This window comes from Cyprinodon tularosa, unplaced genomic scaffold, assembly GCF_016077235.1.
Source record: "Cyprinodon tularosa strain WSP-4 unplaced genomic scaffold, ASM1607723v1 ctg1043, whole genome shotgun sequence".
Classification (NCBI taxonomy): Eukaryota; Metazoa; Chordata; class Actinopteri; order Cyprinodontiformes; family Cyprinodontidae; genus Cyprinodon; species Cyprinodon tularosa.
Window position 1 is genome coordinate 24,662 of NW_024037831.1, and position 18,446 is coordinate 43,107.

The 18,446-nt window shown below is 40.7% G+C and overlaps 1 protein-coding gene across 4 annotated transcripts in view; it reads right to left on the reverse strand.

Annotated features, from left to right (window-relative positions):
* Positions 1-18,446, reverse strand: part of LOC119782178 (breast cancer anti-estrogen resistance protein 1-like) — a 65,643-nt gene that overhangs the window by 12,061 nt on the left and 35,136 nt on the right. Inside the window, exon 1 of one of the 4 annotated variants that reach the window (XM_038283033.1) lies at positions 11,274-11,586. The exons of 2 other annotated variants lie outside the window; for them this stretch is intronic. In XM_038283033.1, the coding sequence (XP_038138961.1) occupies positions 11,274-11,285 (12 nt within the window). In that variant the 5' untranslated portion in view covers positions 11,286-11,586. Of the gene's footprint in view, positions 1-2,390; positions 2,504-11,273; positions 11,587-18,446 lie in introns of those variants that run through there. One more of the 4 variants, XM_038283015.1, reaches the window with a different exon arrangement.

Genomic DNA, 18,446 nt, shown 5'->3' on the forward strand with positions numbered 1-18,446 from the left:
AGCACTGGTTTAAGCACTGGTTTCAGCACTGGTTTAAGCTCTGGTTTAAGCTCTGGTTTAAGCTCTGGTTTTAGTACTGGTTTCAGTTCTGGTTTAAGCACTGGTTTCAGCGCTGGTTTAAGCACTGGTTTAAGCACTGGTTTCAGCTCTGGTTTCAGCTCTGGTTTCAGCTCTGGTTTAAGCTCTGGTTTTAGTACTGGTTTCAGTTCTGGTTTAAGCACTGGTTTAAGCTCTGGTTTCAGCTCTGGTTTCAGCTCTGGTTTCAGCTCTGGTTTCAGCTCTGGTTTCAGCTCTGGTTTCAGCTCTGGTTTTAGCTCTGGTTTCAGCTCTTGTTTCAGCTCTGGATTAAGCAGTGCTTTCTGCACTGGTTTAAGCACTGGTTTCAGGTCTGGTTTAATCACTGGTTTAAGCTCTGGTTTTAGTACTGGTTTCAGCTCTGGTTTCAGCTCTGGTTTCAGCTCTGGTTTCAGCTCTGGTTTTAGCTCTGGATTAAGCACTGGTTTAAGCACTGGTTTCAGCTCTGGTTTTAGCGCTGGTTTTAGCACTGGTTTCAGCTCTGGTTTTAGTACTGGTTTAAGCACTGGTTTTAGTACTGGTTTAAGCACTGGTTTAAGCACTGGTTTCAGCTCTGGTTTTAGTACTGGTTTCAGTTCTGGTTTAAGCGCTGGTTTCAGCACTGGTTTCAGCTCTGGTTTTAGCTCTGGTTTCAGCTCTGGTTTCAGCTCTTGTTTCAGCTCTGGTTTAAGCAGTGCTTTCTGCACTGGTTTCAGCACTGGTTTCAGCTCTGGTTTTAGCTCTGGTTTCAGCTCTGGTTTCAGCTCTGGTTTTAGCTCTGGTTTCAGCTCTTGTTTCAGCTCTGGTTTAAGCAGTGCTTTCTGCACTGGTTTAAGCACTGGTTTCAGGACTGGTTTAAGCTCTGGTTTAAGCTCTGGTTTAAGCTCTGGTTTAAGCTCTGGTTTAAGCTCTGGTTTTAGTACTGGTTTCAGTTCTGGTTTAAGCACTGGTTTCAGCGCTGGTTTAAGCACTGGTTTAAGCACTGGTTTCAGCTCTGGTTTCAGCTCTGGTTTCAGCTCTGGTTTAAGCTCTGGTTTTAGTACTGGTTTCAGTTCTGGTTTAAGCACAGGTTTCAGCGCTGGTTTAAGCACTGGTTTAAGCACTGGTTTCAGCTCTGGTTTCAGCTCTGGTTTCAGCTCTGGTTTCAGCTCTGGTTTTAGCTCTGGTTTCAGCTCTTGTTTCAGCTCTGGATTAAGCAGTGCTTTCTGCACTGGTTTAAGCACTGGTTTCAGGTCTGGTTTAAGCACTGGTTTCAACTCTGGTTTCAGCTTTTGTTTCAGCTTTTGTTTCAGCTCTGGTTTAAGCTCTGGTTTAAGCACTGGTTTTAGCTCTAGTTTTAGCGCTGTTTTTAGTGCTGGTTTAAGCACTGGTTTAAGCACTGGTTTCAGCTCTGGTTTTAACGTCGGTTTAAGTGCTGGTTTTAGCTCTGTCACAAAAGCAGAAACAAATTTCTGTCCTTTGGACCAAACGTAGCAGAGAAGCGGTGTTCCTCTGAGTGTCTCTCAGCATAGAACGGCTTTGCGGTCAGAATCACCTAAATACTCCTGATTAGTGAGTAAATGTGATTTCATGATGTTAAAAAGAATTTAAACGCTGCCTTTTGAAAATGTTCCCTTCAAACTCACATTAATAGGTTTAATGCGTCTGCACTGGTTTAAAATGACCCAGAGAGAAACAGTTATGTTAAAAAAGAAAAAGGTTAAGGGAATTGTTAATTTAAAGAGGCTGAAAGTAAATTAGAGGTGAATCAATTAGATTAATTGATTAATGAAATAATTGATGCGGTACTCAAACTGTGAAAACGTAAACATTCTAGAAGAAAAATCTTCCTTTTATGTTCTATTAAGAAACTCCGAGATGACACTTTAACCTTTACCTGGTTTAAACTCTAAAACAAAGACTATAAACAAACCTGTTCTAGCAGAGTGTCAAGAGTTAATTAAGCAAAGACGGAGTCAACAGATTAATTAATCTGCTAATTAATCTCTGGCTGTATATATACGAAGGCATATAAAAACTTGATGGATTAGATTGCAGAGTTTTTTTATTTTTATTTTAAAGTTTGTTTAAAATCTGTAAAAAAAAAATGTTTCCCCAAAGATCAAACTTTTTTGAAGTATGTGAATAAAAAAAAAAAAATTTTCTTTGATTGATAAAAATAATTGACATTTGCAGCCTTAAAATGTTTGGAATCGAGAATCAAACCAGGAATCGGATTAAAACCCAGATTAAATTTCTCTCATACTGAAGTAAACTGGCTGAAATCTCCTCCAACCTTTCGGTCTGGACCGGATCCATAGAATTGTTTATATTTGAATGTTTCCTGCTCTTCTTACCAGGAGCTCCATCAGGGGTCTCCTCAGAGGGGACCAGATCAGTCCAGCCTGGCAGTGGATCCCATCAGCTAGAGCTGCTGACATTAGCAGCATTTTATCCTCTGCAGATAGAAATCTGGGCTGACAGAGGAGTCTGATGTGAAACTCTGCTGCGCTCCCCTCTTCCCTCCCCCCTCATTCCTTCCTGTCTCGGCACGTCAGTTCTTGGGAAATTTTGGTGTGTGCACGTCGGATTTGTTCCCTGGCAGAAGGAATGTTTCACCCAGCAGTAGCTGAAGCTGGACGGCTGCTCCTTTGGGACACTAGCTTTTAAATTGCTTTTACAGGCAGAGCTCTGCTGCTTTACTCAGCTTTATAACCCGAGCAGGAATTCACCCCGGGCTCCTACTGACTGTTATACCCACATAGTAGAGATGTGACGTATGAGCAGAGCTACACACCAACAAAGGGCAGCATGTGAAGCTATTTTAGGTTTTATTCCTCTAACATTAGGCTATAAAACTAAGAACTTTTTTACGTTTAGACCTTCAGGATATTTGTAAAGAAACGGCGTCTATCATGATGTTTGATTATCCAGAGCAAACTGTTCCAACAGGCCCTCCATGAGGCCCACAGAGCAGACTCTACCTGCGTAAACACATTTCTGTGTCCTTCAGGCAGATTCTGATTTGTTGGGATGATTATTATTCCATGTGAAAATCTCCCCCCTCAGGCTACGACTAACAGCAGAAACAAGAGCAGAGATTGTGCGTCTCAGCGGGGAGCGGCCTGACGTTGCTTAACCGGTTTGCAGTCAACACAGATAGGTGGTTCTGTTGGGAAGGATACTTATGGAAAATGCGACATCAAAAAGATGTATTCTTTAAGAATCTGACGGGATATTCGTGGCTAATTAGCATTTAAAAGGTCGTTAAAAAAGTTTTAAAAAGTCGATTTCGGACAAAAACATAAATATTTAGGGATTGTATCTCTTAACAAGTTAAAAATTTGATTTTCCTAGAGCAGAAACAATTCATCGGATTAATCGATAATCGATTAATGGATACCTGGAGTATAGAAACTCTAAAACAACGACCCACTTAGAGCAGGAATTATATCAAAGTTTTAGATAAAAAATTTATAAATATTTTGCTTTTAAGAAAAAGAACTTTAGTCTGTCAATCTGCTCTATCCAGAACTCTTTAAATGGAAAAGCTTTAGTTTCACCTGTTTTAATGTCTTAAAAGATCTTAATTAATGAAGCTTTGGCTATCCGCCTGTTAATCGATCAATCAGAAAAATAATCAACAGATTAATCAATTTGCAAGATAGTGGTTAATTGCAGCCCTACTTTTTTCAAATAGCAGAAAAAAAATTGTGTTTATTTCAAACAGTAAAATAACCAAAATAAAAGACTAACATGTTTTTAAAGTTTGCATCATATCAACAAAGATTTTACCTCGTTTCAGTGAACAAACTAAAGGACTTTTCAATAAACAGAGAACGAATCCTTCAACAAAATGAGCCAAAGTTCTTCTCTTAAACCAAACAGACGCTTCTTTAGTTAAATACTACATTTTATGCATTTATTTCATTTTATTTTGAAAAGTCTGGACCCTGGAGCAATAACCGGTTCTTCAGACCTCCATCTGCAGGTGAGCCAATCTATCTGATCAGCGCCATCATCAGTCGTCTGACTGATCTAACTAATCAGCTATTTTATATTTTTAAACTGCATAGTTTTTAAACCACTGTGTCGCCTCATAACCAAGCAGAAAAACATCCATCAGACTCTGAGGTTTTTCTTCCTCACTCCTCCACTAATGTTTCATATCATCTACCAGCAGCAGTAATTGCTGCATTTCTGTTCTTTGATCAAAAGCCTTTGGATTTTTGAAGTTCTTATTGTTAAAAGTTTATTTTACAGTAAAAAGCTGAATTTTCACCATCAGCGCTCCTTTAGCGGAGCTAAATAACTCGGGATGTTCATATTGTTTCACAGTTTTGTCTAAATAAGTGATTTAATTGCTCTAAAACGGTCTGATCTGCACTCGGTTCATCTCTTAACTGCCTATTTCAGAATAAAGCAGCACCTTTGGAGACGATCACTTCCAGCACCTGGCAGCGGATCCAGGCAGCAGCGTCATGTTTAAGAGCTTTCCCAACCTGTATTTACACATCAAAGCAGAGACCTGTCCACACACGCTCTCTGTTGACAGCAGTGAGCGGCAGGCCTTCACCTCTAAACATGATACAGAAACAAGCCGCCATCAGGCTGGGCCCTCATGGAAAACCATGAAGGAAAGAGAGTTTAGGATGTTCAGAAAGCTGCAGAAGCTGCTGACACTTGGACCATCCTCATAAATCCTCTGCGAAAGCTGCAGCTCAGACGGCACCGAGGGCTCTGACTCAGCACTGAGCAGCAGGACAAACACGCACTGATTCACATGTTGTTTGTCACTGGGGTGTAAATCCAGACACCAAATCACAGAGAGGCCCTGTTCATATGCAAGGTGAACATGATCCCACTCAGAGGCAGGAGGAGTCACAGCCAGAACAAACCTGCAGGAACGCATCAAAACAAAAACACTGAGAGGCACTTCAGGAAGTACGGCGTGAACTGCTAGGAGAAGAACCTGCTGGCCTGATGTCACTCTGAGTTTCATTCAGACATGAGTCAGCGTCAGAGAGCTTCCCTTTATCCCATCTATGTACAGTTATGTTCACCGCAGGGGGGGGATTTACAGTTAGGCAATAATAGGCAGCTTCCTAGGGCCCCAAGTTCCTGGGGCCCCAAAAAACTCTGTTTCCATGTATGGTTAATACAACTATTCCTTATTTCTGCACATTAATCATGTTTTTGATAAAATCCTTCAGCTAAAATGCCATCAGAACGCTGATAATATTAAGTGTGTCTCAGCCCCCCCCCTTCAGTGTCCACCATATTGGATCAGTCCATTTGCACATGTTCAGAAAGGTCCAAACAGACAGCAGCAAACCATTTGAAAACAAACCATGCAAAGAGCAGTGTTGCTAACTTAGCGCTTTAGTCGCTATATTTAGCCACTTTTCAGACCCCTCTAGCACTTTGATTTCTAAAAAGCTCCTAGCGCCAAATCTAGAGACTTTTTTCTGCTACTGGATACTTTGGAGACAACATCTAAAAGCAGCGAACTCTGCTCTCCAGAGCAAGTAGATTGGTAACCCTGCCTCCTGCTCTCCTCTATCTTGTCTGCTGCCATGATTCATGCAGCTGTTATTTCATCCAAATGAAAAATGGAGAACAGAGAAGCAGATCATGGCTTGTCTACAGTGAAAAGAAGGACTGGGTTATTTACTTTGGCCTTTTTGGAAACACAGGAAGGAGCAATCAGCTAAGTGAGCTTAGTGCTTGGAAAAAATCTTTCATTCCTTTAGAGACAGCATGAAAAGTCAGCTGAGTACAAAACATAGAGAGGAAAACAAGAAGAAAAGGGACAAGAAGAGAGGGACACAACCTAGAACAGATAATGGATGTCTATTCTATTAACATTTCTCTATCTGTAGAATGGGTCTGTTTTATGTGCTGTCTTCTCAATTCAGAGGGGCCCCTGCCTGTCTTTGCCTAGGGCCCCAGATTTCCTACATGCGCCCCTGTTTTACCGTTTGAAAAAATGCAAAATTTTATTTCTTCCTTTAGAAATTCAAAACAGAAAGACTGAGAGAGAAAAATGCAAAAAATTAGAATCCATTTATGCCTGTAAGTTTAATCAGCTACAGCAGGAACAGAAAAAAACGAAGATGAACTGCAAGTTCAGGTCTGCACAGTTTGAGCTGCAGCCCATCTGCAGGACGCTGCGTCTCATTTCAAGCCCATCTTATTCTAATGGTTGCTGTTTCTGTCCATCTCAGCTGAACGGCTCTAATTTTAGACTTTGATTCATTTTTTCTTTCTTATATTTTACTTCTATTTCCTATGATCTGAGCGGTTAAGTATTTGCCATTGAAACAAAGATTATTTACATTTAAAATAAGAAAAAAAAACTTGTAGATCATCAAATTAACCTGAAATTTTAAGATATTTTACTTATGTTTAGACATAAAAGTTTTAAACTCCTAGTTTTTTCCATTGCATAATGTGAAGCATTTAGGTGATGATTGGATGCATCTTCAGCTGCTCTTTGTTAAAGTGGTACTCGTTCTGTCGACTCATTATCTGACATAAAGTTCATTCATTAGCATGAATTTTAAACTAAATCCCGTTGACTCTCTGCGTCTCACAGACTCTGCAGCTAACGGTCATTTGCTGTAGATAATTTTTCCATTAATAATCGGAGAGCTAAAGGTTCCTTAAAGAATGTTTCCCACAAGAACTAAAGCTGTATGAAACTAAAACTTTTCTGCCTGAAGGGTTTTGCATAGAGGACATTGATGGACGGAAACCTGTATATATTGTTTAACATTTTGTTATAATTGCTGCTCTGAGTTGGTCGCTCTGTCAGCTAAAGGATCGTGTTGATCCAGTAATTAATTGATTACTGAAATAGTTGACAATAATTCCAATAATGGATTAATCAGCTGCAGAACTGGAGAGCTCCTTCATTTCCTCATTGTGGGACAATAATTGGATTTTCTATTCTATTCTATTCTATTCTATTCTAATCCTTCATTAATTGGTTGGGTTTTAAAGCCTGTTTATCCAGCAGGTGACCAACAGTCGCAGTTGCATTTCTACGGACTTCTGTCATTTGGTGCTCAGCACCTGTAGATGTTTACATCAATATCAGTAAAGTTCGTCTTCTTCTCTGAATGTCTAAAACAAACATCTCTTTTCAAAGATATCTACAGTTTTCTTTTTTAATCTTTTCAGAGATGATGTGGATAAATATAAGTACCGTGAAGAGCAAACCATTCGCTTTGCTTCAAAACATACAGCATATGAGGATCAAACCAGAACACCAGGAGAGGAAGAACTTTGGCATAAAATCCAGGTATTTCATGCAGACATGGATGATTCTAAAATTCCAAACTGGATCAGGTGAGGATTCCTGATCAGTTCAACAAACGGAGTAACTCTGCAGAAGGGTCTTGTTGCAGCCGCTCCATTTACTGTAAACAGAATGAAGTCCCAACCAGCAGCTCCGGCCTCAAAGAAAACATGGCGGCTAAAAACCAGAGTGGAATATTCTGACCAATCGGGTCACAGTGGAAGAAAAACAGCTGATCAGGTCCTGCTAACTTCTAAACAATGACGTGTTTTTAAGTCATAACTTTCCTTTTTGATAAAGCTTATAGTTAGGGTGGCTCAGGTTATCCTGAGCTATCTCTATAGTTATGCTGCTATAGGCTTAGACTGCTGGAGGACATAGGGACCCCTTTTTCATCATTCTGCTTCATTCTATCTCTATTCTCCCACTCTGCAGAATCTGTTAGTTCAATCTCTAACGTTCTGCTCTCTCTGCTTTTTCTCATAGTAGCTTCATCTGGTCTGTTCCTGTTTGGCTGTGACTCCATCCTGGAGAGAAATATCAGCTGTGCTGCTGCCATCAACACCTTTGTTTCTAGATGTTGGAGCTTGGCCTGTTTTTCAGTGTAGTCCCGTTTCTCTGACTGTGACTAACTGGATGTGCTCTCTTCATCCTCTGACATGGGAGCTGGCTCGGAGCTCGTCTGCCTGGCTGTGTGTTTCCTGGACGGGGCCGCCTGTGGAGCTGGTTGACAGTTGCCTTTTGTATCTATGCTTCTTTTTCTATGTCTGCTTCTGTCTCCTTGAACCCCAGTCGGCCTCAGCAGATGGCCGCTCACACTGAGTTTGGTTCAGCTGGAGGTTTCTTCCTGTGCAAAGGGAGTTTTTCCTCTCCACTGTCGCTACAAGCATGCTTAGTGTGAGGGATTGCTGAAGAGTCAATGACTCGATGCAATCAGCTGGTTTTCCTTAGATAGAAAACTTTGAATCAATCTAACTGGATGATCTGGTGAACTGGAAAGTGACCTGAGATGACATGATGTGAATTGGCGCTATAGAAATAAACTGAATAGAGCTGAATAACTAATTTAAACTGACATCCATCTGAGCTGGATTTGAATTCAAAGATTAATCCAGGTTGTTTCCAGCTAACAGCTACTTAAAGGTGAACCAGTTAAGCTTTTCTTCTAAGACAGTTTGATTAAAGATTAATGATTACTCTGACTGACATTCAGCTTCTCTCTCTGAGTTTTCTTCTAGGAATGTAAAGTATTTGCACCCTAACCCTAAAGATTCTCTACTGTGACTAGCTAAAGGTGTTCAAGCATAAACAGGATAGTTTGGCATCAACAGGGAGAGTCGGCTCCTCCATTCTGGGCAGAAATCAGAGACAACGATGGATTCCCTGAAGAGCCGTGCCAAAACAATGCTGGTGACGAAGAGGATGGCCTCTATTGTTCCCAGAGAAGATCCCTCCCAGCGCAAAGGTCGCCTGAGTCCAGACCCGCTACAGAAACCTACAGGCTCTCTGTTCACATTTTCCATCCCAGCATCAAAATAAAAAGAGGGTTTTAGTGATGCCTGATTCTAAAACCCAGAGTCACATTTTTTTTTTTTTTTTTTTCCTGAGACATCGCTCCAACATCCGGTCCTCCCAGTGAGATGAAGGTCTCCTCACAGTGGACCGAATGCAGAGGAGATCTGAGGGGAATTCCTGCCGCCATCCAGGCCTCCGTGACTCAGCCAGTGAGTCGCTGACAGGATTAATATGAATGTCCTAAATTCCTAAAACTCCTTCCTTCCTGTGTTTAATCTGATCCCAGCTGAGCGGCTCCCACAGCGCCTTTATGGACCCGACTTTCCTCCAGAACCTGGAGCATCAGTCCAACATGTCGACACCAGGATTCACAACACGGCTGCTGTGACTCTCACACAGACAGTGGCGGATCTAGAACAAATGTACCAGGGGGCCAGGAGGGGGCCAGCGTGTTTTCATTAGGGGAACAGAAAAGCATGAAATAAAAAACGGGGCAAGGAATTCAAATATATTACGATAGCTGCATGAAGGGAAATTTATCAGGTTTAATAAAAATTCTATGTCTCATTAGGTCAATATACATTCAGAATTTAGTCATTTTACATATTTTTGAATTAATGTAAGTCAAGATTACCGTTTTCTATAAAATCTGAATTAGAACTCAAGAAAAACTGATAAATTTATCTGTAAAATTTAGAGTATTTTCTTTTTTATTTGTTTTGAATAATTAATATAACATTATTAGTAAGAAAATAAAATGAAATTAATCCAAAGGACCTATCAGTAACCATGTCTGTTCCAGCACATATCAACCATAGAATTTCTTTTGAGTATTATGTCTTCAGTACAGGGGCCAGGACAATGATCTACAGGGGCCCTGGCCCATGTCTAGGACCGCCCATGCACATAGACTTCTCTGCCGTCAGCTGGAAACTACGGTTCAGTACCTTTTGGTCTCTGTGTCGCATTTCTACCAGCTTTTGAAATCTAAAGGTGAACATTTAGGTGTGAACTTTGACTAGGCCGTCGTGAGACAAACATAACCAGTTCAGCTCAGACTCCCTTTGCCTCTGGCAGGTTTCCCTCATGGAACGTGTTCCTCCAAGCTTAGACCATCTTCTAGAAGACAGATGGAGCACAACTCTGGGTTTAAAGCTCATATTATAATCCTGCTTTAAACTTCTCTGCAGTTTTCTCCATCCTCTGCATTCCTTGTTTTTCATAAATTGAACAGCTTTTGTCTGGCTGTGTGTTTCCTGGACGGGGCCGCCTGTAGAGCTGGTTGACAGTTGCTTTTTGTATCTATGCTTCTTTTTCTATGTCTGCTTCTGTCTCCTTGAACCCCAGTCGGCCTCAGCAGATGGCCGCTCACACGGAGCCTGGTTCTGCTGGAGGTTTCTTCCTGTTCAAAGGGAGTTTTTCCTCTCCACTGTCGCTACAAGCATGCTTAGTGTGAGGGATTGCTGAAGAGTCGATGAGTTGATGCAATCAGCTGGTTTTCCTTGGACAGAAAACTTTGAACCAATCTGACTGGATGATCTGTTGAACTGGAAAGTGACCTGAGATGACATGATGTGAATTGGCGCTATAGAAATAAACTGAATAGAATTTAATTGGAGTTAATACCAGAAAAACTCTTTTAAAGTTTGTAGTTTTTGGGAGAAAGTTACAGGGTGGGAATATAAACCTGTCTACGATGCTGCTGGCCCTTCATGCACAGCAGAGATCTGCTGGGACCGTTTTTCACATGCAAACAGAGAAGTGAAGCTGGATGATGAGGAGCAGCGTGTCGTGGTGGAGCTCTGACAGGAGCAGCTGGGTGCCAGCTCACCATCCCATATTAATTACACACTAATTACTAGCGTGTAATTACTTGCTGCATTCACAGCGTTTCTCTGTCTACTGCATTCCTGACTCAGTCGTTACCCTAAACACTCAAACATGGAGGCAGGATGTGAGGCCGAGTCCCACAAACAATAAGCTGGGAATGTCTGCTGGTCCCAGTCAGCCCAGTCAGCCTGCTCCCAGTCTGGAGCCTAAATCCGTCTTTCTCTCCAACATTTTTCTGAGTCAGCAGAAAGTCAGCCCCCACCCCCCCTCTCCTATTTTCCATTTCACATCACTTTAATCTTCATTATCTTTCCTCTGATTTGTGTTTAAATGAACTTTGAGAGTCTAATAAGTTTCTGCTGCTTCACATTCCATCACCCCCCCCTCCCACACACACACACACACCCTGCTGAGAGCCAACAAAAGGTAGGAATCCACGCAGAAGGAAAAGTTAACTCCAGCTCTCCCTCCACCCCCGCCTGAGGTAGAACAGGTCCTGCTAAAACCCTCAAAAGCTCGACCAATAAGCAGCCAGATCAGGAAGGAAAAAAAGGAAAGAAATGAGAGGAAGCCGTGATTTTCCAACACTCACCAGATAGTTCATGTTGTCCCTGGAGCTGTGAGATAGATGGAGTAATTCCAGGACAGGACGCTCAGATCCTGAAGGAAAAACAGATCCTCTAAAGCTTCAGCTTCTACTCCTCCCTCCCTCCTTCCCTCCTTCCTTCTCCTGCTTTCCTTCCTTCTCCGTCTCTCCTTCGCTCCTCTTTTCAGCAGTCAAGCTGATCCCGACACATCCTGCTGCTTCCTGATCTCACACCACAAGAATGAGAGTTCTGCTGCGTGGCCCATCAACCAGCAGCCCTGAAAGCCTCTGATAGGAAAAGAGGGAGGAGCGTGTAACCCGACACGTCACTTCCTCTCAGGTCCTGGTATTCCCTGTCCATCCTGGTCATTGGAGCTTTTATCTTGTAAATGGATTTGCCCTCCCTCTGTCCTCTCTGCCCCTTCTCTCTCTCCCCCCCTGGCTGTTAGAGGCTGTCGGTGCAACAGAGCAGACAGCATCTCTCCAGCCTGCTGCCGCCTCAGGCAACAAGTTACAGAACATGAGTTTGTTTTGCTTCGTCACTGAGGGAACCTGATCTGGTTCCTGCACCACACCGGCTCTCTGATGGTTTGGATAGTAAGGAACTCCATCCAGAGGCCCTAAACCAGGATCCAGACCCGCTCCGACCGGAAAGCACAGGTCCTGGATTCACAAAGTTTACATAAAGCAACACGTGATGTTTCTAAGATCTTTATCTATTTGCATGGAGACCAATCCAAAAAAAATCCTTTTGAAAGACACTTTAAAGGACGGTGATACTGAAATCTTTGACCAGATTCACTCCTCGACCTCCACCTCTGTAGATGAGCTGGTAGATCACCGTCATTCTAAGTGGCTCCAGTTAAACTAAAGGTTGTTTCTGGAAAGAAAAGTGAGGAAAAGCTGAACGCAGATGGATATATTCATCTTATTTCCAAGGCCTGCACTGAATTTGACAATTTCTTCACTGATAAAAAAACTCAAAGATTAGATGTTCAGTCGGTAAAACAGCCTCAACTAACAGTGTATAAAAACAAAACGGAAATAACTCACTATGTATTAAGTCCAAATGGGAAGCAGAATTAAAACTGTCAAAGAGTGACACACAACAGTCCTTTACAAGCTCTAGAAGCTGGAGGGAATTTGGCTGGAAGAATGTAATATGCTACTTTATAACACCTTAATTACAAAATAAATGACTCAGCAACAATGGTGGAGGCAATTTGGCCAGATGAATGCCACACTGCAAAAACAATCTAGAAATAAAAAACTTCCTAAATTAAGTGTATTTACCATTAACTTAAATAGGTAAAGGAAATAGTTTGCCAATGGAATGATTATATTTACTCTTAGAATAAGATAATTAGATAAAATGCTATTCAAATAAGGAAATGCAATTGTGTTTCTTATTTTAAATGTAAATTTTCTTGTTCCATTGGCAAAATATCTCTTTTACCTCCTCAATACAAGAACAAACACACTTATTTTATGAAAAAAAAAAGACTTATCTAGATTTTGATTTTTTCCAGTGCAGTCATATATTTTGGCATTGAACAAAAACAAAAACCTACTGGGATCAAGTTGTTCAGGCTATAGAAGAAATAATAGTATACAAGATACCCAAGGACCCAGGTATTGTGTGCTTGGGCTGGCTGGAGAGCCACATCCATCTCCTCAAAATCTGGTTAAAAAGTGAACCTCCACACCAGATGCAACAGACATCAATAGTAAAAGGAGATATGAGCAACCACCTAAGGATCAAGTTCAAATACCTGAGACAGGAGGAAGTTGCTTGATTGGAAAGGGCTTATCCTCAATAAGACTGGAAGGCCAGACACATCTATAGAAGCAGACCTGTGCGACCCCCACATCCCCTAAACATGGATCTCTTATACCTTTGTTGTATTTTTGTTGCCTTCTCTTTTCACTTTTCTTTTTTGTCTGTTCTATGCAGACTTCAAAAATAATAAATAAAAAGTGAAAAAAACATCAACCAAAGTTTCCTCCATCAACAAAAACAGACAAATTACCAAATAAACAAAACCTTTTTTGAATCCTAACCAAACTGTTCTTCCTGCTGTCTCCATGTTGCCGTAATATTATCTGATTAATTAAAAAAATAAAATAAACACACCCCTTTTAGACAGGTGTTTTCATCCAGGCCCTAAAAACACATATTTTCTAACTGATGTTGAAAGAAAAGAAACTCGTATTTTGTTTATTATCCAGATGCTCCACCTAATCAGATCTTAATAAACAACATCATCAGTTACCGTAGCGATAGAGGTGACAGCCCCCTTCTTCATCTCCATGTCACCAGGTGAACATGAACCCATTCCACCTCTAAATGCAGAGAAAGGAGGAAAAAGGTTTCAAAGTTAGCATATAGCTTCAGCTAATCCAGCTAGAGAGCAGCAATCAGGCCTGAAATCTGGACTCAGACCTGAACCTTCAGAGGCTGATAGAGACGCGAACGAAGTGGACCTTCTATTACCGGAAGAACATCTGCAGGATTAAAGGACTGATGCTAAAAAAAACACTTCCTGCTTCGTTCATCTACAGTAGAATTGGTCCCTGCAGCCGCCTGCTTCCTCACTAGAGCTATAGAAAGTAGATCAGACAGCCGATCCAGACGCTGCTGCCTGCGTCCTCACTAGAGCTATAGAAAGTAGATCACATCAGCCCAGTTCTAAAGTTTTTCCTCTGGCTTTTCGTATCTCAGAGAATAAACTTTAAAATCCTTCTGTTAGTCTAGAAATCGCTGAATGTCTGAGCCCCAAAATAAATTACAGACTGGTTGGAAGGGGATCAACAGCCAGACCTCTCAGATCTACTGGATCAAAACCAGAACCAAACACTGAGAAGCAGTTTTTTAGCTCTTCTGCTCCAATAATCTGGAATAAACTAGAACTTCTTCCTGCCTGCAATTTTCGTTTTGTGAAATTTCCCAGATAAATAAGTTGGCTTTGTTTAAATGTTTACATTTTTTTATGAATTCACAAAAAATAAGTTCTGAAAATCTTTTTTCACTTTATCAATAAAGGCTCATTTAAACTGAATTATTTAACAGGAAGCTCAACTAAATCCAGTTTGAGAATAAGTAACCAAGGAACAGGAAGACAACAGGCTGTGTAGGAAGAGCAGCGAGGAGGAGTGGATGGGAGTCCATGGAGCTTGAAGCAGCAAACGTTAGGGTCCATTCCTGATTAATATGACTGATGGTTAGAAGAGAAATGTCATGGTGAGGTGCAGCCATCACTGCCCAGACTCTGCATCAACAGCAGCTCTATTGTTCCTACTGTCCAGAGGACCACAGCACCCACCTACACACACAGAGCTACGCCGCCCTCCATGACAACAGCATCTGTTAGACTGACCTCCATACTCAGAACAAGAAGCCACAGACTGTTGAATATGAAGATGGTAATGGTCTCTGCAGGGTTCTGTCTTAGTTCAGATAAAGGACGTCTTCACTAAGCTTCTGGCTCCATTTCCAGGTAACGCTTCAAAAAGCTGTGTCTGTGGAAAGTTCCTGTCCGGATCATCAGCTTTGTTTTCATTGACAGATGAGGAAAAACTGAATAAAAAATAACCTCTCCTTAAGCAACGCAGTCTTCAAAATATAGAGATTCATAATGTAGAGGTTTCACAGCTCTGTTTGAACATACAACTTTATTTAAAGCTTTGCAATTATAGAATCTGTCCAAACAATTCCAAAAAGTCATCTTGAAAACATTCCTTTCTTCAAATGTTGGCTACATATGTGTTTTTTCTCTGGCCAGAAGTTCGATGGCAAATCCTCCCTCTTCAAGTTGGCAAACCAACGACCAACCCGTCCGTGGAGGATCAGGAATCAGAAAGATGAAATAACTTTTTTTCACTTTTACCCGATGTATTCCAACATCCAGCTGCCATGCACGTGGGCATTGTCAGTTTCACTATAGCTCTGGTGAATTTCAATGGTGAAGTCCTCTGGAAATCTTCAATAATTGTTGTTGATTGCAGATGTGTCTAGTAGTTCCCATTGATTCTGCTTGTAAAGCGGGGAGAATGGCGCTAGGCTTACCGCACTGTGACGTCACTGCTGGAAGATGGCAGGAGGGAGGGGTTACTATATTTGGGCAAAAATGGCCGCTCCCAGACTCAGTGATCGTAACGAAAATTATTTTTTAATTTTTTTTATTGATTAACACTAAATTCATTAAATCACTGCAAACGTATTAGTTTTAGGTATAAATAACGATCCATTGATTATTCCAGCTGACCTGACTTTCTGTTTAAAAGTGATGAAGGTGAAAGGGTAGCAGATGTCGAAGAGTTAAATAAGCAACATGCTGCTGGCCGGGGGAGCAGGAAACCGCCCTCACTGAATCTGACTAAACATTTATAACATTTTAAATTAAATGCATTACTTACTACATTTGTTTCACTAAACAAAATTTAATGTTTTAAAACTGAATTAATTTGAGCTGAAAATGTATTCTGCTGTATTATAAATTAAATATTTCTGTTTTTACTTTCTGTAAAAAAAGAAAAATGTATATTATTGTGTCCAAACACCACGTCCTTAAGTCACAGAGTAATCAAACACAGATGCACAGATTGAGATTTCAGATCAACTTTAATTTACGTTATGGTGTTTAATCTGCAGCAGAGGAAGATAAATTGGCTTTGTAGTCGGGATGAACAATGTTGAAAGATCAGTTATAAGAAATGTAATACAGAAAATATAATGTTTGTGCTAAATGTAACTGCTACCTGTAGCTAAACTCTGAGCTACCTGCACTTTTCTGTGTTTTCTTATGGATATGTTTAACATAGTGAATTACAGAGCAATGGGATCTACCAATTCACGAACGCTCCACTGCTTCAGTTGAAATTACTCTGCGTCAGATCACTCTGCGTCAGATCACTCTGCGTTAGATCACTCTGCGTTAGATCACTCTAAGTTAGATTATTCTGCATTAGATCACTCTGCGTTAGATTACTCTGTGTTAGATTATTCTGGGTTAGATCACTCTGCGTTAGATTACTCTGCGTTAGATCACTCTGCGTTAGATTACTCTGTGTTAGATTATTCTGCATTAGATCACTCTGCGTTAGATCACTCTGCGTTAGGTTACTCTGCGTTAGATCACTCTGCGTTAGATTACTCTGGGTCAGACTACTCTGCGTCAGATCACTCTGCGTCAGATCACTCTGCGCTAGAACACTCTGCGCTAGATCACTCTGCGTTAGATTACGCTGCGTTAGTGCACTCTGTGTTAGATCATTGTGTGTTATTTTACTCTGCGTTAGATTACTCTGTGTTAAATTACTCTGCGTTAGTGCACTCTACGTTAGATTACTCTGCGTTAGATCACTCTGTGTTGGATCACTCTGCGTTAGTGCACTCTGCGTTAGTGCACTCTGCGTTAGTGCATCCCGGTTAGATCACTCTGCGTTAGATCACTCTGCGTTAGATTACTCTGCGTTAGATCACTCTGCGTTAGATCACTCTGCGTTAGATCACTCTGCGTTAGATAACTCTGCGTTAGATAACTCTGCGTTAGATTACTCTACGAGTGACTGAAAAAATTATAGAACTGATAGAAAATAAAGACCAAAGGAATTTTTCAATGTTGTTAAATTTCAAATTAAGTACAGATTTAAATTCTGTTCCTGATGTTTCAGAAGGTTCTGTCTTCAGTCAGGGGTACTGCCAGGAATTTGGGGCCCCATGAAAGATATTGATATCAGGCCCCCCGCCAAAAAGAGGTATACAAGCTTTAAAACTGCTATAAAGTTGCACTTAAAAGTATCATTTACATTTTCAATCAAATTGTTATTGTAAAATTGTAAAAGATGGTCAATTTATTCATGCTTTGCTTCACTGTTTACTGCTGAAAAAGGATTTTTGACTATTTATTTTACTGCTGGATTTTCTTTTTCTTTTTGAAATATCTATTGGGACATTTTTCTTCTTTTGGGCCCCACCTCAATCAAGGGCCCTTAGAATCTTCCTGACTTTTCCCCCCATATGGCAGAGGCTTCTGCAGATCTGGTGGAAGACAGACTGCTACAGCAGATGCGTCTTACCTGCAGCATTAACACCCACAACAACTGGTTGATAAATGAGTTACTGCTGCATTTTATCTCCCTTTGTGATCTATAAAGAGTTTTCTAAATGGAAATATCTGAGCAGCCTTAATTCAGGCCCTCCATCTTGCTTTCCCACCAAGATCGTGAATCAGAAAAAATTGCCTGAAAACGAATTGTGATAAGTTACTGCATTTATATCTGATTCTTAGTATTTTCAATCTCTACTTGCAAATCTTGAAAATATTGGAAGTTGTCCCAAAAGTTTGAGGCGGTGCTGTAAATTCTTCACAAATCCGTCCTCAGGTATCCTGATCCCTTTCTTCTTGGATTTTTGAGGCAGTGTCTCGATCACATGACGCCATCCTCACCTTCCTCCCCTTACCTCCTGCATCCATCCGTCATATTCTAACCTTCTGGCTTTGCTCAGCAACAGTAGAACCCACCACCAGGGGTCGCTTTGTCTTTTTATCAGCAGCTGGTTAATAGTGCAACTCTAGAGCATTGATCTCTATTTATTCACTGAATTGCTGATCACCCATTTGTAGTGAAGCCACCGGCCACCATATTGGTACTCCCAAGTTAAACCGGTCTCAATGTAAACAATCTTTTCGCTACAGCATCGAACAACCATGATGTTCTCATTTTCAGGGGAACTTAAGACTTTTAAAATAAAGATAAATTCCTCACTTTGACACAGACTGGCTGTTTCATAGCATCAGTAGATTAACTTTAACTTAGAATAAATAAATAGATCCATCACATTGCAGAGTCATTATGAAGTCAATGAAGTCTATAAATCATGTAATATAAAATATTATACAAATAAATCACAGTAAAATTAATGTGTTAATAAAGCAGAATAATACAGATAAGCCAAAAGTGCTTAATTGATGATGTACATGTAATATACATGTATTTCTGACATATCTGATATATATATATATATATATGTGTGTGTGTGTGTGGGGGGGTGTGTGTGTGTGTTTGAGATGTTTCTTTTTCTGTCAATATAACATAACATATTTCAGCTCATGACTTTTTAAAATGAGAAACACAACAAACACTAGAAAAACGACAGCATCAGCCACTTAATAAAGG